Raw genomic sequence first — 26,488 nt, forward strand, 5'->3', positions numbered from 1 at the left:
GACGCTATCGTCTGCCAACAGAGGAGGAATTGGCGAAATTATTGCAAGAAAAGGATTCTAAAAACACCAAAAGGGTCATCAATGTGGCCGTGGATTCCTTTAGACATTTCCTATCTGCAACAGGTAGGCCTAGACCAAGGATTGTGAAAACTTCGACGTCCATACATTGAAAGTTCAACTGGGAGAATTTTATGCCGGGTCCAGAAAGACGATGGGGTACCTCTTAAAAAGTTTTCTTAAAAACTGTTGATAGTAATAAATAAACTTATTGATACCAAAATTAATTCACTTATGTTTTTTTCGGTATAATAAAACAATTACTGCCCTTGTTCCGAGTTGACATGAATATTTGCCCACCCTTGAGGTGTCATGTCACCCTCGGGCTACGCCCTCGGGTGACATGACACCTCTCGGGTGGTCAAATATTCATGTCAACCCGGAACAAGGGCAATATTTGTATAATATCGTTACATAAGTTCAGATTATCTAGCTCAATATGATGTATGTTTTGGTATTGATGCAATCGAATCATGCAGAATTCGCGAATTTTCACGACGAATTAGTAAGTATTTAAGTTTGGTCTTTGAATTTGAAGAGCCATAAAGGAAACTTACTGTTTTTGTTGTATAAGTGTTATTTGTATAATGATAAAAACATGCTTCAATTATTTTGAATCAATCGCTTTTCACAAACTCACTTCCTGATTAAACTTTGCAGTTTAGTAGTTAGAAATATAATAAAACTATTAAGAATAGAAACAACATGACAAAATATGATTTATTTCATCATGTCCAATCATGGAGATACTGCACGCACATACAAAGTCCTCGTGTGAGGAAAAGGTTTATACATAGTAGTGATTTTGCAACATCTACTGCATGTTATCTATTTGTATTCAGGTTCACGTGATTGGTCAGTCATAAGAAGTTGATTTCCTGGAGCATCGTTTCTTTTGGTCTGCCCTTCAATCTCTGTAAAGTATAAAAAATCCGCGATCATATATTGATATATTATTACATATAATAACTACTATATTGATATTACATAAAAAGTCCACTATTACATGTATATTGATATTACATTAAAAGTCCGGTAATTTATTGATATTCCATAAAAAAAATCCGCAACTGTTATGATATCGCATAAAAAGTCCGCTTATTTAAAACTGTCAAAAAAAACCCCGAAAAAACAAAACGAAAAAACAAAAACGCTGCTAAAATGACATAATACCATTATGTAGAGAGATCATTTAACAGAAACGGAATATTGCTTTTCCACTTGTACAAATACAAAACTGTTGCTAATCAAATATAACAATAGTTTCATGACTGGCTTGCGTGTGTATGGAATCTATTGTTATTTAACATGACGTCATCGTATATCATCGCAATACATTAAAATGGATATTTAACACAGCGCATATATATATATATTGATGTGTGGTAGTATTGTACTATATATATATATATATATATATATATATATATATATATAATAAAAAGTCAAACACAGATCTGCTGTCTCCCTAGTACTTTCGCGGCTACATTGTGTCGCTCTTCAGGAGAATATGAATTTTATTCGGTACATCATTTTATGACGTCATAGTTTGATGGCGTCATAATAGTAAAGTACATAATTATTTTATAAAACACTTATTTGTCCAGTGTACAAGGGTTGAGACCAACTATAAGATACGGTTTAAACAAACCAATCCATTAAAAACTTGATTGGAGCAATTACATCGTATAGATCTGTACAACAAATCTATAGATCCGTACTCCGTACTCAAATTAAAACCGGTCATGGTATACAAAGATTTTGCCGTATAGTACATGTAAAATAGATGCGTTAACTTGAAATAATGTAAAAAGTTATTATATATAAAGGTATATAGATGTATAGTAGTATTGTACTAAGGTATATAAATGTGTAGTAGTATTTTACTTAGGTATATAGATGTATGGTATTATTGTATTTAGGTATATAGATGTATGGTATTATTGTACTTAGGTATATAGATGTATGGTATTATTGTACTTAGGTATATAGATGTATGGTATTATTGTACTTAGGTATATAGATGTATGGTATTATTGTATTTAGGTATATAGATGTATGGTATTATTGTATTTAGGTATATAGATGTATGGTATTATTGTATTTAGGTATATAGATGTATGGTATTATTGTACTTAGGTATATAGATGTATGGTATTATTGTATTTAGGTATATAGATGTATGGTATTATTGTACTTAGGTATATATATGTATGGTATTATTGTACTTAGGTATATAGATGTATGGTAGTATTGTACTTAGGTATTTAGATGTATGGTATTATTGTATTTAGGTATATAGATGTATGGTATTATTGTACTTAGGTATATAGATGTATGGTATTATTGTACTTAGGTATTTAGATGTATGGTATTATTGTACTTAGGTATATAGATGTATGGTAGTATTGTACTTAGGTATTTAGATGTGTGGTGGTATTGTACTTACATTGACATAAGGACTGTAGCATGTCCTTGGTAGGGATAACTGCCTGGTTGTAAGTGCTGTCGTCACTGCAGGATGCTGGGAGATTATTTAAACAGGCTACAAACTGGGGATGGGAGCTAAAACAGGAAGAACAGAGAAAAATATGTCAACGTTGTTATGATATACCAATAGCACAGCATGAACGGTATAATATTACATTATATAAAAGTACGACGTAAATGTATTGGTCTGCGGCATGAACAGGTTTGAATGCGTATACATGTAGCTATTGTATTTATTAAAATCATATATGGATCGATGTCCTTATTCGTTAGAGTATTCAGTATATATTCTCTGTTTAACATTTTGTAATTTATTTAGTGTAGGTTGGGGCAATAAGAATATCATTATTTTTTTTACATAGTTTAAACACCTAAAAAGGGAAGAAAAAAGTATGGATATCTCACGTGCACGTTTATAGTATGGATATCTTACCTGCACTTTAACAGTATGCAAATCTCCCCATACACTATAATAGTATCAATATCTCAACTGCACTACTATAGTATGCATATCTTACCTGTACTTTAACAGTATGAATATCTTACCTGCACTAAAACAGCATGATTATCTCACATGCACTTTAAAAGTATGAATATCTTACTTGGACTTTAACAGTATGAAAAGCTTGTCTACATTATAACAGCATGAATATCTCGCCTGCACTCTAACATTATGAATATTTTGCTCTCACTATAACAGTATATATCATCTGCGTTATTGCAGTATATATCACCTTCCCTATAACAGTATAACAATATGTCCTGCACTATAGCAGTTTGAATATATTACCTGCACGTTAACAGTATGAAGATATCACTTGTACTATAACAGCAAGAATACCTTACATGCACTATGACAATATTGATATCTTTAACTGCACTTTAAAAGTATCAAAGTCTCACCTGTAATATCACAATGTGAATATCTCGCATGCAATTAACATTATGAAGGTATCACCTGCTCCTGATATGACCTGCACTATAACAGTATAACGATATGACCTGCACTATAACAGCATGAATAATCACATGCACTATAACAACATGAGGATCTTACCTGCAATATAACAGTATGAATATATCACCTGCACTTTAACTTTATGGATATCTTACCTGCACTATGACAGTATAAAGATACGAGTTTCACTTACTCTATAGCAGTATTCAAATCACATGAACGTCGCACCTGCACGTTCACAATACGAAGATTTGTCCTTCACTTTAACATCATGAAGATAACATATGCATTCTAACCATATTAACGTCTCACCTGCACATTTTGGCAACATTCACTGCTTCCGTATGGTCTGGCATCACGATTTCAAGACATGGCATAAATGTAAGGACATCGCAACTGCCAGATGTTCCCATGGCTGTTACTGTAGAATGGCACCAGAAAACAATATTGCTGATTATCGATTTTGTGACATATTTTAAAAAAAATTAGAATTTCCCTTCAATGAAGAATTCATATACATTTGTACAATATATATGTATGCAGATTTGAAAAAATCAAAAGCTACCCCAAAATTAAAACATAATGTACGATGCTGAGATATTAATTCACATTTTAAAGTTAAGATACGACAAATCAAATTTTTTATTGGATATGGAGCGATTTTTAACCATTACATGAATATCGTATGTCTGTTAATTTTTAAGGTATTTACCGTCTTCGCCACCAGGTGTAGCAGTTGTCGGGGGAGGCACGGGACCTAATTCACACAGAATGCCTTAATTATATCATTATTACACCATTATACCCTGATAATATTAATTGTTATATTACTCACACCATTATACGCAGGCAATATTCCTTCACGTGAAATTCACGTGAAAAGGGCAAAAAAGAGAATTATACATGAATTTCAGGTGAAAAAATTCATGAGAATTTCATGTGAAAAAAATATTCAAGTGAAATTCATGTAAAATTCATGTGAAATTCACGTGAAAAAAATCCCGTGAATTTTACATGAAAAAAAATTCACGTGAATTTCATGTGGATTTCACGTGAAAAAATTTCAACCCAAATACCATTAATTATTATCATATCCAAAATTATCATAATACTCACACCATTATACCCAGATAACATTAATCATTATCATAGTTACTTCATTTTACCCAGATTACAGTAAAACCGGTATCATTAATACGAATTGATATAATAAAAAAAATGCATTAAGTTACAGAAAAATTGTCAATGGCATTTTTCCAAGTGAATTATTGTGAACACATAATATCTACCTTATATCTACATGATAATACAGTTTATTTTTTAGATTTGTATAACATGTATACGTGAGTCAGGCATAACCGAGTAACGTGCACATAAAATATAAAATATTGGAAAATGGTTTTGAAATTGTGACATAATCCTCCCCTCTCATGTGACTGTTTTATCATATAAATTTTGACATTAAGTCTATACCTATATTAGCACACATGTTGTCTATGGCTTGCTGTTGCATTTCCATCTGATGTTGTACTGCGCTGGGCAGACAGGCCTGTGGCAGAGCGTCAATACAGGTCATAAACTGTGGATATGCTTCCCTGTCAACACATCAACATATCACATGGTATTTACTGGCCTCCTGGTCTAAAATTATAAATATAATTTAACTTTAGGACGACTTTTGTCTCTAGGATATGTCTGACTTTGACTCTAAGAATATCTAACTGTGAGGGGGGATTTAGCAGATAATCGATGACAGTTTAATGGTATTTAAGAGTAATCTATGACGATTAAGGTGTTTCATATGTAGACTGACAATCAATATTTACCCCTAATATATTTAGTTAAGTTATATCACTAATAAGTTAAAACATACGTAGAAATGTTTTTGATCTAAATGACAAAAATCGATAAACAACTGATATGTACAGAAATTTTAATATTTGTGCAAGTTTACTACACTTTAATCACTTTACAGTTATTTAAAAATGTATGTTTGAAAGTATGAATATCTAAAGCTATTGACAATATATTCACAAACATCTTTACATTTATCTATAAACGTATAATTATGTTCACGAAGATCTTTAAATATATTCATAAAAGTATATCTTAACGAATATCTTTACAAATATTAATAAGCGTATATGTTCACGAGATCTTTAAATATATTTATAAACGTATATGTTCATGAATATCTTCACATATATTCATAAACGTAAAAGACGATGAATATATAGAGAAACTTAAGTTTTTAAACTAACAAACTATATTGATTTTTGCCTAATTTTTCTAACAAAGCAATTTCTATTGAATGAAAACGCAAACAATTTACAGGTAATGTTTATCAAAATGCCTACAACTGATATTAACTGATAACAGCTGTGTATTTCTTACGTGCATAGATGATGTAAACCCTCAGGACTGCTGACACTGGACATATCAATGTTCGTAATATAGTCCAAACAGGCCATGGCGTCCATGATGTCACAGAAGGACCCTTAATATCAAAGTTTGTTTCTAAAATAAACACTTCAATCATGATATTTTGAAAGTTTGTCTCTGCTGATATTACAATTACAAACTTTACAACAATGCTTGATTAACTGTATTACTATAACAGTTGTTTCCGACATTGAATTGGCTTTATGAACCTTCAGGGATACAGGATTAACAGGCCTAGTATATAAATATAGTGAGGAATATAATAACAGGCCTAGTATCAGGCCTAGTATTTAATCATAGTCAGGGATATAATAACAGGCCTAGTATATAAATAAAGTTAGGTATACATTAACAGGCCTGGCATATAAAAATAGTCAGGGATATGATAACAGGCCTAGTATTTAATCATAGTCAGGGATATGATAACACGCCTAGTATTTAATCATAGTCAGGGATATGATAACAACCTAGTATTTAATCATAGTCAGGGATATGATAACACGCCTAGTATTTAATCATAGTCAGGGATATGATAACAACCTAGTATTTAATCATAGTCAGGGATATGATAACAGGCCTAGCATTCAATCGTAGTTAGGGATACCTCTAGAGGCCTAGTGTATAATCGTAGTTAGGGGTACCTCAACAGACCTAGTATATAATCGTAGTTAGGGGTACCTCAACAGACCTGGTATATAATCGTAGTTAGGGGTACCTCAACAGACCTGGTATATAATCGTAGTTAGGGGTACCTCAACAGACCTGCTATATCATCGTAGTTAGGGGTACCTCAACAGACCTGATATATAATCGTAGTTAGGGATACCTCAAGAGGCCTGATATATAATCGTGGTTAAGGATACCTCAACAGGCCTGATATATAATCGTAGTTAGGGGTAACTCAACAGACCTAGTATATATTCGTGGTTAAGGATACCTCAAGAGGCCTGATATATAATCGTGGTTAGGGGTACCTCAAGAGGTCTGATATATAATCGTGGTTTGGGATACCTCAAGAGGTCTGATATGTAATCGTAGTTGGGATACCTCAAGAGGCCTGATATATAATCGTGGTTAGGGGTACCTCAAGAGGCCTGATATATAATCGTGGTTAGGGATACCTCAAGAGGCCTGATATATAATCGTGGTTAGGGGTACCTCAAGAGGCCTGATATATAATCGTGGTTAGGGGTACCTCAACAGATCTAGTGTATAATCGTAGTTGGTATATTCATTCCCGTTATTGCGTAGCAATAGTGATACTCACAATAGACACGCCTTTAACCATATATTTCAATTCCATTTAAAGATAAAACTTGGTGAGCATGCACTTGCACTTATTTACCTTCACTAGTTGTAGAGACTATAGGTGGTGTCACAATTTCTGTTGTATTTATAGGTGTCCCTTCGGGTGGCTCACACGTGACGCCTACATCCTCCATGTGGTTGCAGTTCCCACGTGGTGTTTCCAAGTAGGTACATTGCAGTAGATTGAACTCGTCACCGTGACATTGAACATCGTCCAGCTGTATAGTTCCGGTACCTTGTCCAAAGTAAGCCTCGCGATGAACCTCTCCTCCTCTGATTGTGGAAAATAAATAGCAGCCAAATCATGCAATATATGTGGAAATGATGGATTCTTGTTAAAGAACGTATTCAAAAACTGTTTTGTGGGATAGTTAGAGACCACATATTTTATCGGAACCATACAGACAATCTGTTTTGAGGGAGTCGTAGAGACCATTAGTTTGGTCGGACATATCTAGACAATCTGCTTTGATGGACATATATAGACAATCTGTTTTGTCGGACAGACAGAGACCAACGGTTTTTCGGACAAGTAAAGACCATCTGCTTTGTCGGATATTTCAGACATTTTGTTTTGTGGGACAGGTAGTGGCCATTTGTTTTGTCGCTCATGTTCAGATATTCTGTCTTGTCAGACAGGTAAAGACCATCTGTTGTGTTGAACATGGTGAGACAATCGGTTTGTCGACCACGCACAGGTCGTCTCTTTTTGTCTGATAGTTAAATGAATATGTGTTTATCAATTCACTTTAGTATGATTCCTTAAAGTTAAATCATTAGAACGAACAAAAACATGCAAATTAACTAATCCGATGTAAAATCAACATAATCAAGAAGTTCCAGAAATAATTAAACAACCCGCATGGTCTGATTAGTCGTATGCTGAGTTCGTATGTTTTCGCCTATGACAATGGTGTTCCTATCATATCCGATGCATCCAACACATGTACTACCTTGATACATGTACATTTACATGACAATGTATTTGTGTTTGCCTGATGAAGCTCGTTTCTTAAAGCAGGTTGACTCACAAGGACAATCAATAAGTGTATTGTTGTTAAAATGTAATTCATTAATGAGGGATACATTATTGTGAGTTCATAGTTTCACATTATTCACATGATATAATGTATGATACTATAAATTCAGTACATTTACTTATATTTTGTATAGCAACAAAGGCGGAAGGAAATTATAGCAAATAAAACATGACATAAATAATTGCAAGACAATGCACTGTATCATAATTCAACACATGTATTTACCTAAATCCCAGCTGTCGACAGGCGACCATGGCAGTGGCGTATGTCCATAAGTCATCACAGACCGTGCCCCACCTTCCGTTGAGGAAGACCTCGACCCGCCCCTCGAACTGTGTGTTACCCCCGACAAGGCGTATCTTATCTGCGATTGGAAGGGTATAAATTATCAAATTCGGAACTTTGATGATAACTATCAGCGAGAAAAATATTCCAGTTGAGTATGCTTCATTTAAGACAACCTCCGCTGTTCAAATCAGTTTTGACATTAGTGTTGGTTATAGACAGCTAATCATATGATGTTTTCCAGACAAGTTATAATATAGATATAACAATATTTAATATTTATGGTCTTTTTCTATGATTACTTAATAAAAAGTAAATACATTGAAGAGTTACGAGGTTGTGAATGAACACATGTTTGTAAAGTTCAATGCACGGTTAAAAATAACAAATATACCTGGTATAACATAGCCTTTAAATGTTGACGGGTAATCCATAATAGGTGTAATTGTATAGAAATTGATACAAAACTATCTTTGATGATATCCTAATGCATTGTCTTGAGGTGTTTACATTGCATGTTGGTGTACTGTATAGTTCCGTTGTCAATACCTAATACTCATTTTAATGTTTTCGGTGTAAACAGAATGCACCTACCCTAAAATGTACCAATCCGGAACACTTTAACAGTCTCGGTGTAAACAGAACATACCTACCATACGAAGTACCAATCATGAACATTTTTAATGTTCTCGCTGTAAACAGAGCTTTCAATTTGATCATTTATATCTTAGTTTATGTCATCACTGTTTTCATTATTTGTCAATACTTTTTGAATATCAAATTGAATCCAATGAAATTGATCCAATTGCTTTAAATCAATCCTACCTACCACTATGGTTTCCTGGTGGTGCGGCAGTGGATTCTTCGTCGTCACATATTATGCCTATGTCCTCACTGTGTCCACAGTTCTCATTGCCCCAGCCGTTAAATGTGCAGTCCGAGAGGGCTGACTCTCCTCCAACACACTCTAAATTGTCCATCCATATTCGTCCTGATCCTATGCTAAATTTTTGAATTCTTTGTCTTCCAGTGTGACTGAAAGAATAACATCACGAACGATAATGTCTATGTATCAAGCAAAGAAAAACCATAATAGGGCTTAGAGAATAGATCACAGCAGGATAAATTAAACAACAAAATACAAGAAAATGATATATCACATAAAATAAATAAATAAAAAAAACCCAGAGGAGAGTTAAGTTAAAAAGCTGACAGGTGATAGCAGGAAATACCACACAACAGGATCATCCCAAAGACGCCCCCGTCTGATCATATCGAATGCTTAGATGTAAAGCGATGTTAAATGCCCCATGGGGAACAACCAACCAATTGAAAAAATATATTTTTGAAACAGCCCCTGTGTATAGGAAGTTGAGCCAAGGATAAAATGTCTGGCAGCCATTGATTGGCCAGTATGTTATGAAGTGAGAAAATAGATATGTAGCCTGATAGGTAACTGTCAATAAGAAATGTTGATATAAATTTCGTAAGTCCGATTGATTGTTTTCCCAAAAGTTCAGGTAATAATAAACAACAGGTAAACATTTCAGATTTTTGAGATTTTTACTGCGAAATTCACCCATTTTCAAAATGGCTACACTGGAGAAAATTTGAGCTGAAGGACCCAACTTTTTTTTTGATCAGGTGTTATATCATACCCTAAACTTTTGTTATAAACCATAATTGTCATATTGAATTCAAGAATTTTAATGAAATACTCCAAAACGTTAACACTAAAGTCTATGGGAAAACAATTGGTTGGTTGGTCCCTAATAAAGGTGTGTGAATGAAGTTTTATAGAAAACATCAATAAAGGTTCAATTCAGTACCCACAATTATGACTTTTAGACCCTAGAACATATTTGCATAAACACATAAACCTTTACAAAAACAGGAAAAAAACAGTTTAGAAGAAAAAGATGTAACTGAAAATTCCTCGAAATAATGACGTCCAAACTTCTTCAAAATTAAAATAAAAATCTACTAATTTGACCTAAAACATTGTAAGACCTCAAAAAAGTATTAGAATTAAAACATATTGTGTTATTGAACTGTTGACTACTAAAAACATTTGCCCCGAAACAAAACTTTAACCAATTGTTGACGAACAAAAGGACTTACGGACGGTGGAGATGATATTCTGTAGCACCTTGGTCAACATTAGACGTGGCAATGATAATATATTCCATGTATCAACGTTCTATTTTGTACATAAGCTCCAGTATAAAAAAACTTACTTGAACCCTAACTGTCGACAAGCTACACGAAGGTCTAGGACGTCAAATGAATCATCACACACTGTACCCCATATACCGTCGTGGTATACCTCCAGTCGTCCGGAGGATACAGAGGGACCACCAACGAGGCGGAGATTGGCTAAAATGATAAATGGTTCCGATAAGACGGAAACATAGCATCAGAGTTAGAAAGTTAATCTTAAAGAATTTGATAAGCATGCACATTATAATATGTCATAAAAACACGAGCATTGCTTTGCTGGCGTGTCTATTAGACTGCAGTTACAAAAACAGTTGAGGTCGTTTTATAAGGTTGGAGTTACCATAACAGTTGATGTCATATTATAAGAATGGGGTTACATGTACCATAACAGTTGAGGTCGTATTATGAGGATGGAATTCACTGACAGATTGGGCAATCTGTATCATCCATTGAGTAAATGTTTGTATGTAAGACACTATAGACAGCCTCGACGCTTGACCAAGGCATTGCAAAGCAATACATTACTGCAGGCAATGAAATCAAGAAAATGGGAAGAAATTAAGAATAAAAAAAAAATGAAAATATGAATCCGGGTGATTTGAACTCCGGACTTTTGGGTTGATTATTTGAGGTTCTACCGTATGAGCCAAGCCCACTTTTGAAATGGGAAGCATATGTTATCTCTAGTTAATGCTAAATCAAAATATTTCAGCAACTACTTTTTCTTTCTTTTTTTTTTTAAATTTTTTAAAATGTTTTTTTTCGATACCAGTACATCGAAGGACATCTTTTTAGAATAGGATTTTAGATGTCTTTTCGCACATAGAATAAAATAAGACATTGTAAAAGTTGATCTTCCGATGCGCACGATGTCAAAACAGGAATGGAATGAGAGGAACCCCCCTCTAAAATTGCAAATAGACCGATGATGCAACTTTTCAGTCATTTATTAAAATATGCAATGCAATTTACACACATTTATTGCAGATAAGAATATTCGTGTTATAGATTTAAGGCTTATATTCAAAAAATCTTTTTTTAACATATTTTTTTATTTTGAAAACAGTCCACGTTCGGTCGAAACAGGCGAATAAGCGCCATACCTCTTTATTGTTTGCTGTTTCATGTCGCCAAATAGAGAGTACGACAATACGAGAGATGAACACACCACAGTGTAATGTGAATATCTCAACAAGGTTTATCTTCAGGCACATTTCTATAATCTAGCACATTACTGAAATGAAGAAACAGCGCACCAAAATAGTTTGTATAACAAATTAAGATATAGAAATGTTATAAGACATCTAGTGCTATTATATTTTAGCGCATTGCTGTAGCGCGAAAAGCGTAAAAATAAGAATAACACTAGAATTTGTACATTTACAGTAATAAGAATGCGTATCAAGGGTACCGGCCGATAGTAAACATTTAATGACTGCTCCTCAGAATCGGCACGCCTAAGTCTACACTATACAGAGGTCACCAATTATTTTTCTCCTACATTTTGCTGTATTTTGTAATTGTAAATCGAATACATCACACCCTCATCGATTGTGCAATGAATGTAAAACAAATTCTATAACGTCACTCAATTGTGTTACAAACGCTGCATAAAAGGATGATGTCATCCTATGGTTACGTTTTCATAATATCAAAACTTCTGAGCATGCCATGTGTCTTAAGATGTATGGAACCTAGAAGGCATGTATGCACTTCTAACATATTTTATAGTGTGCCCTGATGATTGGTTACGGTTGTGGAGCACATCTATAGTTCGCCGAACGATACTTATCATCTCCTAGACTTCTGGATAAAAATTCTCAAACTCAGTTTTTTTACTTATGAAAAGGAAGTGTCATTGCTTAATAAACAATTTCAATCAACACTATGGTTGAACGTAACAAACTACTATAGAAGAAGCATTATGTACCTGGGGGTGTCGCCGTTGTTGTTGGCTCAGTAGTAGGCATGGAGGGATCAACACACACAACCCCAGCGTCCTCCCCATGGTTACAGTTCTCAATCCGCCAGCCACTGAACCTACAGGCCTGAAGACGACTCTCAGATCCGTCACACCTAACGTCGTCCATCCACGTAGGTTCGCTTCCACGTCCGAAATATGCATTGGATCTTGCATCTCCACCACTATAAAATATTTCCAAATGAGTGCCAAGGTAAGGTTAAGCAGTAATTTACAATAAATGGGAATAGTGTAAACTACAAAAAAACAAGCACTAAGATATGAAATGGAACAAACATTGTAAGTAGTGTCATACTTGGTATGGTATTAGCGAGACCATAAACGCTACATTACAATCGAGAGGGTAATACTCATAAAGTTTCGTTTTGTTGCTTTTGTAAGCCTGGTAAATACTAGCCGCAATATACTGCTCGGCTAGAAATCTTCTCTTTAGCTCGATCGGTTTAGCGTTAGCCAGAGGTCCCGGGTTCAATCCCTAGCGGAGGCAGTGATTTAAATTTGATTAATCATGTGTTCTGTTACATTGGCGCCAGCGTAGGAACTCATCGCTGCTTGCGAAAGCATCGCTCTTACCCCGGTATAACTCGAGAACGAATTGTTTCCTTGAGGGGGAGTATATAGCCCTGTTAAATATTAGCCACAGTATACCGTTCTTAGAGGGAGAGATAGATCTTCTCCTTACCTTGATCGGTTGAGCGTAAGACTAATAAGCCAGAGGTCTCAGGTTCGATCCCTAATGGAGGCTTTGATTTGATTAATCATGTTCTATGTTACTTTATTACATCTGCTTACTGGTTAGCCAGTGATGCATGTTCTGAATTGATTTCATTCATTCTTTATAAAATGTGGCCGAATAAAGTGACAGCATAAAATGGGAGGCTGTACAACACTAGTTGCCCGCTACGCAATGTTAGCTATAGTTTCGTACAAAGCTCCGGCATTTGGATTCAGCAACTAGAAGTTACATGTGGTGTTCGCGTTTAGATTGGTAAACAATACAGTATAGTCACGGTACGACAAAACAGACATACAGTGTACTACTTTTTGTCATTATTTCCATCGATACTATCACCTGATGAATTTCGCGGATTGCAGACTCGTTCAAAGTGCATTTTGAGAGGTTTGGATATTGTATGATCTTCATCGACATCAACATTAAAATATGATCAATATCATAAGTATATACCACTCCGTCTACCAGTGAAGAGAGTTGTCAGGACCACAATATACAGCGCTATTCAGTATATCTATTACTATACCAGTGTTACCATGTTGTTTCAACGGTTTTTAAACATACAATAAATATTTGTCAATCTTATTGTCATCGACATATAAACACTTCCCTGTAACCATGTTTTGTCTGTCTGTCTTTATGTCATCAATATACAAACAATTACATGTAACACTTCCCTGTAACCATGTTTTGTCTGTCTGTCTTTATGTCATCAATATACAAACAATTACATGTAACACTTACCTGTAACCATGTTTTGTCTGTCTGTCTTTATGTCATCATTATCCAAACAATTACCTGTAACACTTCCCTGTAACAATGGTTTGTCTGTCTGTCTTTGTGTCATCATTAAACAAACAATTACCTGTAACACTTCCCTGTAACCATGTTTTGTCTGTCTGTCTTTATGTCATCATTATACAAACAATTACCTGTAACACTTCCCTGTAACCATGTTTTGTCTGTCTGTCTTTATGTCATCATTATACAAACAATTACCTGTAACACTTACCTGTAACCATGTTTTGTCTATCTGTCTTTATGTCATCATTATACAAACAATTACCTGTAACACTTACCTGTAACCATGTTTTGTCTGTCTGTCTTTATGTCATCATTATACAAACAATTACCTGTAACACTTCCATGTAACCATGGTTTGTCTGTCGTTATGTCATCATTATACAAACAATTACCTGTAACACTTCCATGTAACCATGGTCTGTCTGTCTTTATGTCATCATTATACAAACAATTACCTGTAACACTTCCCTGTAACCATGTTTTGTCTGTCTGTCTTTATGTCATCATTATACAAACAATTACATGTAACACTTCCCTGTAACAATGGTTTGTCTGTCTGTCTTTATGTCATCATTATACAAACAATTATCTGTAACACTTCCCTGTAACCATGTTTTGTCTGTCTGTCTTTATGTCATCAATATACAAACAATTACATGTAACACTTCCCTGTAACCATGTTTTGTCTGTCTGTCTTCATGTCGTCATTATACAAACAATTACCTGTAACACTTACCTGTAACCATGTTTTGTCTGTCTGTCTTTATGTCATCAATATACAAACAATTACCTGTAACACTTCCCTGTAACCATGTTTTGTCTATCTGTCTTTATGTCATCATTATACAAACAATTACCTGTAACACTTACCTGTAACCATGTTTTGTCTGTCTTTATGTCATCATTATACAAACAATTACCTGTAACACTTCCCTGTAACCATGTTTTGTCTGTCTGTCTTGATGTCATCATTATGCAAACAATTACATGTAACACTTCCCTTTAACCATGTTTTGTCTGTCTGTCTTTATGTCATCATTATACAAACAATTACCTGTAACACTTCCCTGTAACCATGTTTTGTCTGTCTGTCTTCATGTCGTCATTATACAAACAATTACCTGTAACACTTACCTGTAACCATGTTTTGTCTGTCTGTCTTTATGTCATCATTATACAAACAATTACCTGTAACACTTCCCTGTAACCATGTTTTGTCTGTCTGTCTTTATGTCATCATTATCCAAACAATTACCTGTAACACTTCCCTGTAACAATGGTTTGTCTGTCTGTCTTTATGTCATCATTATACAAACAATTATCTGTAACACTTCCCTGTAACCATGTTTTGTCTGTCTGTCTTTATGTCATCAATATACAAACAATTACCTGTAACACTTCCCTGTAACCATGGTTTGTCTGTCTGTCTTTATGTCATCATTATACAAACAATTACATGTAACACTTACCTGTAACCATGTTTTGTCTGTCTGTCTTTATGTCATCATTATCCAAACAATTACCTGTAACACTTCCCTGTAACCATGTTTTGTCTGTCTGTCTTTATGTCATCATTATACAAACAATTACCTGTAACACTTCCCTGTAACCATGTTTTGTCTGTCTGTCTTTATGTCATCATTATACAAACAATTACATGTAACACTTACCTGTAACCATGTTTTGTCTGTCTGTCTTTATGTCATCATTATACAAACAATTACCTGTAACACTTCCATGTAACCATGGTTTGTCTGTCGTTATGTCATCATTATACAAACAATTACCTGTAACACTTCCATGTAACCATGGTCTGTCTGTCTTTATGTCATCATTATACAAACAATTACCTGTAACACTTCCCTGTAACCATGTTTTGTCTGTCTGTCTTTATGTCATCATTATACAAACAATTACATGTAACACTTCCCTGTAACAATGGTTTGTCTGTCTGTCTTTATGTCATCATTATACAAACAATTATCTGTAACACTTCCCTGTAACCATGTTTTGTCTGTCTGTCTTTATGTCATCAATATACAAACAATTACATGTAACACTTCCCTGTAACCATGTTTTGTCTGTCTGTCTTCATGTCGTCATTATACAAACAATTACCTGTAACACTTACCTGTAACCATGTTTTGTCTGTCTGTCTTTATGTCATCAATATACAAACAATTACCTGTAACACTTCCCTGTAACCATGTTTTGTCTATCTGTCTTTATGTCATCATTATACAAACAATTACCTGTAACACTTACCTGTAACCATGTTTTGTCTGTCTTTATGTCATCATTATACAAACAATTACCTGTAACACTTCCCTGTAACCATGTTTTGTCTGTCTGTCTTTATGTCATCATTATGCAAACAATTACATGTAACACTTCCCTTTAACCATGTTTTGTCTGTCTGTCTTTATGTCATCATTATACAAACAATTACCTGTAACACTTCCCTGTAACCATGTTTTGTCTGTCTGTCTTCATGTCGTCATTATACAAACAATTACCTGTAACACTTACCTGTAACCATGTTTTGTCTGTCTGTCTTTATGTCATCATTATACAAACAATTACCTGTAACACTTCCCTGTAACCATGTTTTGTCTGTCTGTCTTTATGTCATCATTATCCAAACAATTACCTGTAACACTTCCCTGTAACAATGGTTTGTCTGTCTGTCTTTATGTCATCATTATACAAACAATTATCTGTAACACTTCCCTGTAACCATGTTTTGTCTGTCTGTCTTTATGTCATCAATATACAAACAATTACCTGTAACACTTCCCTGTAACCATGGTTTGTCTGTCTGTCTTTATGTCATCATTATACAAACAATTACATGTAACACTTACCTGTAACCATGTTTTGTCTGTCTGTCTTTATGTCATCATTATCCAAACAATTACCTGTAACACTTCCCTGTAACCATGTTTTGTCTGTCTGTCTTTATGTCATCATTATACAAACAATTACCTGTAACACTTCCCTGTAACCATGTTTTGTCTGTCTGTCTTTATGTCATCATTATACAAACAATTACATGTAACACTTACCTGTAACCATGTTTTGTCTGTCTGTCTTTATGTCATCATTATCCAAACAATTACCTGTAACACTTCCCTGTAACAATGGTTTGTCTGTCTGTCTTTATGTCATCATTATACAAACAATTACCTGTAACACTTCCCTGTAACCATGTTTTGTCTGTCTGTCTTTATGTCATCATTATACAAACAATTACCTGTAATACTTCCCTGTAACCATGTTTTGTCTGTCTGTCTTTATGTCATCATTATACAAACAATTACATGTAACACTTACCTGTAACCATGTTTTGTCTGTCTGTCTTTATGTCGTCATTATACAAACAATTACCTGTATCACTTACCTGTAACCATGTTTTGTCCGTCTGTCTTAATGTCATTAATATAGAAGTACATACCTGTAACCTAGTTTTGTCTTCCCGCCTTACTGTCATCAACATATTAACAATTATAATTACCTGTACCCCAGTTGACGGCACACGACTTCAGCATCATTATTGTCCCAACTGTCATCACAAACTGTACCCCATTGACCGTCGTGGAACACTTCTACGCGCCCCTCATACGCGGAACCACCGTCTACCAGTCTTATACCTTGAAAATATATACAAATCGATATCAGTATGACAATAACCTCATGAAAAATAACTCGAACTTATTACCGGGGTACCACATCATTCCGCTTTACAAACAGGTAAATAGTTACAACAGCAAGGTTGTGTATCATTGTCTTCAATTGTTACAATCATGATGAAATCCATTGAGATAGCTTACATAGATAGCACCTTTTGCTCTATCATTTTGTTAAATCAATATGATATATTTGAAAGGAAACATATTGGATTATATTTTACCATCGAAGCGTCAATGTTGGACTATCAAATCGGGAATTCAATATAAGTCCACGAATACGCACCTTTCTGACTAGCCTTATTTACAAGGTCAACAATGGTCTCATTTAGGCTGTCCAATGCCATCTCGAATTGCTGCTGTTGTGCCTTCAGTTCCTCCACATCAGTTTTAATCTCCGATATTTCGGAACTGATTTGCGACAGATCTTGTCGCTTTGCGATATTGGACTTCCTGTAAGACTTCATGTATTCGCTATTGGGTGGCATTGCAGACGTAAGCAAAGCCAACGTAGACATAAAAACCAGCACGGATACCGAGGCACGCGTAACAGGCTCCATGGCTATTCCTGATGTGACACCTTCTGGTGGGTCCAGGTTATATGTATACTCAGGAGCTACGTCACATTTAAAGACATGTTTGAAACGTGACAATTCCAAAGGTTAACGTAATTTACGAACATTAAAATGATCATGTGGTGGGTGTTCAGCTAGTAATTGTAGCAATTGGGATTTGATTTAGTTAATTTCACTTAAAATATGCCCGGACTTAATAACCAAAACTTTCGTATGACAGAATAACCCATCCAATGAATAAAAATTCAAATGTATGTACATGTAATTGTGGGGGTCGTGAGAGCATAATGGGACAGACCGTAAAACGACGATGGCCTTATAGGAGCCATTTAAGCTACCATGATGTTTTCATGTAGTTTGTAGATATGATTACTATTTGAGTGACAGATAAACATTCATGTCGACCAGCTGATATAAATACAATGTGTCGACTGTAAAATAGCATCTGGTAAAAATGTAATGCTTATAATTACATTCGTGTTTGTCGTTGCAGCAAAATGGCGTTTGAATGGCCCTCTTATCGCCTATATGAAGTCAGCAAGCTCAAACCCAAGAACAGCTGATTTCCAGAAGAAATATATTAACAATATGGTTCTTCGTGTCATCATAAAAGACTTGCTTATAAAATGGATTTGATATTTTACCTTTATTATATAAGTCACATACATTTGTAGATGGCGCAAAATGTTTACCAATTGACATTTAGAGGTAATGCGACATAGAACGGTTATTTTACCGGATACACTCGATTCTTTCCTCAGAAACGCTTATGCTTCTATAGACTGGATTTACGTTATTTTCAGGAAAAAAATATCAGCTCTAACAATATGTAAATTCTAAATGAAAGTCGTTCTGCCTATAAATATCGTTTGAAACAGATGTCTAAATGAATGGCCTGATCGGAGTCTTTAGGAAGGTCCTAGGTCTAGCGGACGATGTTCACAGAGTACAATTTCGGATTTGGGAGTAAGGAATACCTTCGATATCAATGAATAACCACTAAAATCCAACATGTATTCATATCCGAAAACCCTGTCGATAACCCGATTTTCATAAGCTTTTAGTGTTGTTGTGTCTTGCATTTCGCAAAATTAGTATATAAGCCCCTGTGGCGACGACATTGACAAATTTGGTAATTTCGTATCCAGGTAGAAACCAGGTAGAATATCACGAGACCTATTGAGATTCGCAATAGATCACCATGGTACATTGGTATGTTGTAAAAAATGGTCATCATACGAGCTTTATGTAAAGAAATGATTTGAATTCGAAAAAAAAACGTCAAAAGTTGCAAAACGTTCACTGATGCAACTTTACGGCGATATAACGAAAAATCTATTACATTTAACAAACATATTTTTCGTAAATAAGAATATTTATATCTTATAGATTTTTTTATAGGGAGACTGGTACCAATCTATATATCTTACCAAATATCACCCATGCCCGGAAGTATCGGAGTGCCTCGTTCTGAAACCCAGTTGACACCGAATTCGCCGCCATATTGGCTGCATCGCCTCGTAGCGTTTCGAAACACACTGGGATTTAAAGCCTATTTTGTGGCGAAATAGGCCGACATTAAACGCAAGTCACACGTTTGATTTCTAGTTTGGTATAATTTAACAAATCGGTGTAAAGTTTGCGTTATTTCATTGATGTTATGAGAGGTAAATTTGTCTTCAAATTAAGGTCGATATACAAAGATACAAAAACTCGTATCGTGCAGTGGGTCAAAATTACCAAAACGGTCCATGATACTCATTTTTTTTTCTAGTGAAGTGAAATTTAATCTGTTGAATGCTATATTTTATTTGACATTTCATACATTGTTGTTCTTAATTTCAAATCTGTCAGACGTTTACAAAATACTTTATTTTATAACAGAAATCGGACACTTTCACGTGATGAGGAAGACACAAATTAACACGCAACTAAGTGATGGATTAAAATGACCAAAACGGTCCTAAATACTGTTTTTTCTAGGGAAGTGAATTCGAAGTTGTATCTGTTAAATGATATATTTTCCTTGAGATTTCATACAAGGATGCTCTTAATTTCAAACTGATTATTACACCATTTTATATATATTAAAAAATGGACACTTTTAACATAATACTTATTAATTTACCATAAAATTGATTCATTGTGAATGTGAAAAATGCGTCTGCTTGTTGCGTCCTGTGCCACCCGGTATGTACGTTAATTGACCACCTCCAGCTAGATGTCACCATATTAACACCCCAAACCCCAACCCCATTAACATAAGAAAGTAGAAGAAAACAACACAAACTACTGTTGATGTACAAAATTCTCCATAATGAATCACCAGATTATTTGAATGATATTATTGAACCCTATCTCCATGATCCAACCCTATCTGGATATCCACTTAGACTATTTGATCCACCTTTATGCAGAACAATTAATTATTTTAATAGTTTCTTTCCTTCCATGTTTAATGAATTCAATAACATTGCCTCTAGTCTAGAAAATGTTCACTCTATATATCAGTTTAAAAAATTAATCTCTCAGCACCATATCCCAAATTCAAATACTACTGATGTTTTCAAACTATTAGGAAATCGAGAGATGAACATTCTTCTCTGTCAACTAAGATATAATGCTAGCAATCTTAACTTCGACCTCTTCCAAGATCATCTATCCGATTCACCCATGTGTTCTTGTAATGCTAGTATTGAAACTGCATACCACTTCTTTGAATGCACTAGATATAATGATATACGTATCATTCTCTGTCAAACTACTACACAAGTAATTCATCATGACCACTTACTACTAGATGTTTTTCTCAACGGCTTTGGAAATTGTAATGAAACTGAAAATTTAACTATTCTCTCTGCAGTATCTAAATACATTTCTGATTCAAAAAGATTTAAATTTCATACTTGATAACTTATAAACATATTGGTATAGTACATATACAAAATGTACATGTATGTAAGCATGTTATGATATAAAAGACATACTTATAATATTTATTATTATTTACTATTTATTATTATTTCCTTTAACAAAATATGCATGTGTAGTGAGATATATAATAAAAATGATGTACATTTTGTATATTGTGATATACTAGTAGTAATGAATGAATTTTTACAAAGATGGTATATATACAAAAGACAAAAAGACAAAAGCCCCCCCGGACATTAGCCCCCCCCCCCCCCCCCCCCCCCCCCCCCCGGACATTAGCCCCTAGGACAAAAGCCCCCCCGGACGAAAGCCCCCCCGGACATTAGCCCCCCCGGACCAAAAGCCCCTTCATTATAAATTTAACTGGTATACTTTATATAAATCTGTACTTTTGAAAAACAAAAACTGTATATATACTGCTGTTTTTATCTCTGAAATTTGGAGAATAATTGTGTGGAAAATGAAGGTCCTTGGTTCAATGTCAGAGCTGCATTATATGTCTGTGGTTAAACATCATAATTTATTTGTTCAAACTTTATATTATTAAGTAAGCTGAACATTTCAGGAAAGCTTATCATTTAAAACAAAATGTCTTGAAGTTTGTACAATAAATTATGATGTTTTCCCACAAACTTACTCACAGTTTCTGTCATATATGTTGCATACTTCAATTAATGAATACAAAAACATGGTGTAGATTTCATAGTTTTTAATTTGTTATTATTCATTACAACACATTAATTTCACTGTTGATACACATGAAGCCATTAATGATATATTTCCTTCGAGGAGAATACAACATCAATGAAAAACCTACCAAACACCTGTGTAACAGCTTATTGTTTATGTAACAGTAAAATCAATGAAAAACCTACCAAACACCTGTGTAACAGCTTATTGTTTATGTAACAGTTCAAGTAGTTGTTTACATTGCAGAAGCCACTGGTGACTGAAGTCACTTACATATATATGTAGCACTTAATATAACCACTGCTAAAACATATATTGTAATTTAAAAAAAAAATGAATAAATAAAAACGTAAAAAAATAAAAGAAATAAATATATTTTTTTTATGAAGGGGCTTTTGTCCACTTTTTGATTAGTGTGAAGGGGCTAATGTCCGGGTGGGCTTTTGTCCTAGGGGCTAATGTCCGGGGGGGCTAATGTCCGGGGGGGCTTTTGTCCGTACCTCTATCACATAGCGATACCATGAAACTTGTACCATATAATGTAATGCTACTTCCTGCTTCTGCCTACATTTTTCTATATATAAGTCATATGGTTGTTTACTATGGAGAGTGTGGCTTAGTGGTCAAAGTATATATATTTCTACCTATATGTAAATATTGTGAGGCAGCTCCGGTTAAATACTATTCTCAGTCAAATAATCATTTCAAACTTTATATTTAACCTTTAACCCAGACAATATAAACTATCTGGTGATATGGAATTTCTAAATTTCATCAGTGGATGGCCAGTGTGATGATGAAATGGACTATGTGGCCTGTATCTGTTGGGATAAGGAAATTCAATATCATCAGATGTTTATTCCATACAGTTTGTTAAATTTTATTCAATTAGGATATAAATGCCTATTCTGTCTTTTTGCTTTACCTATTTTAAAAGGTTAGAGTATTTTTTTCATAAAACAAAATTAATACTAATCTAATGGAGCTGCCTCTTCGTTAAGCATTGAGATTGTAATATGTAATGTGTTATATTATGTCCATGTTTGTACCATTGTGTATGTCACTGTTTTGTGAGAGGACTTATATAGGCTTTGCCTGCTGTCCAATCCTATTGTCCTTATGTGTCAATAAAATGTTTTGAAATTGAAATTGAACCCCCAACCCCCTCCGGGCATGGAGGGTTTTACCTACAGCTTATACATGTATCTTCAATACCGGTACAGGTAGGACTGTGATCTAAAGTTCTCTGGCTGCAGTTCAAAGGAACCTTGCAACTTACCTGTGATAAAATTCACAACTAATTACCTGGCTGTGATCGGGTGACATGTTGACAAACGGTGATGAGTACACAAGCAAATTCACACATGTTCCTAATAATTTGATAGTTGTATAATTGTCTGTAGCCAATTTCAGGAGGTATCAAACGCTATTTTTATCAGCGGTATTATCAAGCAGGGACATACATATCTTATATGTCCCTTTTCCAGGTAATCATTAAGGAACATAAAATGTCAAACTTTTCAGGAAAATCAAAACCAGGAATGATTTGCATACAAAAAAAATATTAGGAGAAAGATCCTACGGTCGGTTAATTTATGTACATGTCTGTGATAAGACACTAAAAAATCCTCTAAACTTTGTCATGGTAAAAATAGTATCTGTCCGGAAACTGTTTTAACGTCTCAAACTATGACAGTCAAAACTTTGATTTTTTGTTTTGTTAAACCCGGCGATTTTAGGTAAAATTTATCTGAACAAAACAGTAGTAATTGATATTATTTACGGTCCGTCACTGTGTCTCTGATATTACGTAGTTGAGGGACTCTCACAACAGAACCTCCTCACTATATGTCAAAACTGGAGATTTAGTCGCCTCTATCATTCATTTGTTCCACATTGTAGTTTGAAGTTCTCGCCACACAAACAGATATTGTGCACAGGTTCTCAAAGGACCTTACAGTGGACGGGGAAACCCCTATCTGGGGAATTCCCGCCTTTTTTCCACCTGTAGTCTTACGCCATCCTATTTAAGTAGGGGTGTACATGTATATTATGTTTGTTCCAAATTTTGTTTTTTAAGACAAAATACACAGAGATAATCGTCTGTCCATCCCGTATAAGATCATTTGGCGATGACGAAATACGGAATTGCTCCCTATTAGTGCCCCGACCCACACCTTTCCCCCTTAGTGCCTAGGCTCGGTTGTAACCGGAACAAGGACGTTAAGGCCCATCAATCAATCAATCAATCACCTCATGAACACACTTTCCTTAGGGACTTGGTTCACGTGAAACAGCAGCTGGATTGGCTGAATAAGTTGTGTGAGTAGGCCTACAATGTACATGTTGTCGGTTTGTGACGAGTCGTCCTGATACCGCCACCCGGTTTTCGTTACACTAATAGGATCTTTCGATCACCAGAAAAACATAAACAAAAACATTCACTACATAGCACGCGCTGCCATCACATCGATTCAACTCGCGATATTATTTTGTTAAACCTTTTAGTTATATTATTTATTTATTTATTTATTTATTTATGCATTTGCTTTTACCATCTGTACACCACCTAAGATGTTTTCTAGTTAATCATAATGGGCCCTCGGCGAATTGATTATCGGTCGAGGGGGGATTGTTTTCACAACATAACGATATTTATTGTTGTTTATGCCCACTATGTTTGTGTAACTGTTCCATGTTCTATGTCTACATGTGATCGTATGTAATTTGCCTGTGTCTTGATAAAGGGGCAGGTTGCCTCGAAAATTCGACAATTTACTTGTCTGTACTGTCGTTTTTACTACTTGACAATTATATATATATAACACAATGTATATATATATATATATATAACATAGTAACACAAATCACGAAGAAAGACAACTTTTTGACTCGTGCCCTGACCGGGCCTCGAACTCACGGTCTACGGCACCAAATCGCCTAGCCAGAAATACCCGCATCTTACACCACTGTGCCACATCGGCGTTCTTAAAAAAGAACGTTTCAATGGCGCAGTGATGATCGGCCCGATACCCTGACATGATCATTGTGGAAGTCGTCTATTAGATGATATGAATACCTGGATCGCAATGTATTTACATACATGGATACGAATTGTACATATGTTATAAATATTTATCTCGGTAACTACGACAGGAAATTCAAATCTATATCTGATACATTGTACTAATAAATAGATGTATAACATAGTAACACAAACGACGAAGGAAAGCAACTTTTTGACTCGTGCCCTGACCGGGCCACGAACTCACGACGCCATTGACTTCGTATGATCAGAAAAGATTATAAGTAGCTGAATCACTATTGTATAGTTTATTATCAGTTTTCTTGGATTTCAAATGTACGATAAAGCATCAAATGAGACAGGCAAATGTTGGTCAATGGACATTTTGACAGGAAATTTGTGTAAATTTATTTGGCATCATCTTTCAACTGAAAAAAACAACAACAATACATTATTATCAATAGTATTTTAATTAAGACGGTGAATGTGTATTAATTTTCTGGAAATACAAGGCCGAACCACAACTTACCAATTAATTTTTACGTGACGAGAGGAAACGAAAAAACAATTCTGTTCATTGTACTACATATGTAGGTATAATTTTAAATTATCTAAACTTTGGTATTTCCTATGTAAAAATGAACACGAGAAGAAATAAGTTGATGTTATTAAACATAGACGAAACGGTTTCTTCAAAATCATACATATTGTGCATTATGATTGGAAAATATTTGACAACACATGCTGATATGTAAGTGGGATATCGGCTACATAAGTAAACTTACTTTAAGCCATACGAATGCCAATACTGCAATCAGCAATATACCTGTAGTGATAAATAATAGGAAATCGCCGGTATTTCAACATCCTATACAGCAATATATCAACTCTGCTACACCGGGAAACATTAACATATATATATAATCACCATAAATATTGGCGGAAATAGTTTTTTTTCCATATATGCAGTAAAGATGTGAAACGAATTTGTAATGACGTAACACACATATATTATCTATATACTCTTCACAAGAAGTAGACATTCGGATGTGTCTATGGATATTGTACGATAGACATATTAGTTCGGGCGATTATTGGGAAACGGCACACAATTTTCAATTAAATTGTAAAAAGCATTTAAAATCGTGAGGATATCGAGGTGCCACATGAGGATGAAGATTAGTGTTTACTGGAATATTAACATATACTTCACTATACTATATAATTGATGTTGTAAACTCACCTTTTCCAGACACTGGG

General features: G+C 34.7%; 1 protein-coding gene across 1 annotated transcript; it reads right to left on the bottom strand.

The window, feature by feature from the left end:
• Positions 1-756: 756 nt before the first annotated feature.
• LOC117321569 (scavenger receptor cysteine-rich domain-containing group B protein-like) lies at positions 757-18,599 on the bottom strand. The gene is made up of 13 exons (XM_033876029.1): positions 18,291-18,599; positions 17,833-17,968; positions 12,731-12,945; positions 10,818-10,956; positions 9,410-9,615; positions 8,521-8,659; positions 7,293-7,528; positions 5,900-6,002; positions 4,979-5,100; positions 4,218-4,262; positions 3,818-3,926; positions 2,507-2,622; positions 757-971 (listed from the first exon to the last, which is right to left on the bottom strand). Coding segments are annotated over exons 1-13 (1,842 nt in total). The 5' UTR covers positions 18,565-18,599; the 3' UTR covers positions 757-969.
• Between the last annotated feature and the right edge of the window lie 7,889 nt (positions 18,600-26,488).

This window comes from Pecten maximus, chromosome 2, assembly GCF_902652985.1.
Source record: "Pecten maximus chromosome 2, xPecMax1.1, whole genome shotgun sequence".
Taxonomy (NCBI): Eukaryota; Metazoa; Mollusca; class Bivalvia; order Pectinida; family Pectinidae; genus Pecten; species Pecten maximus.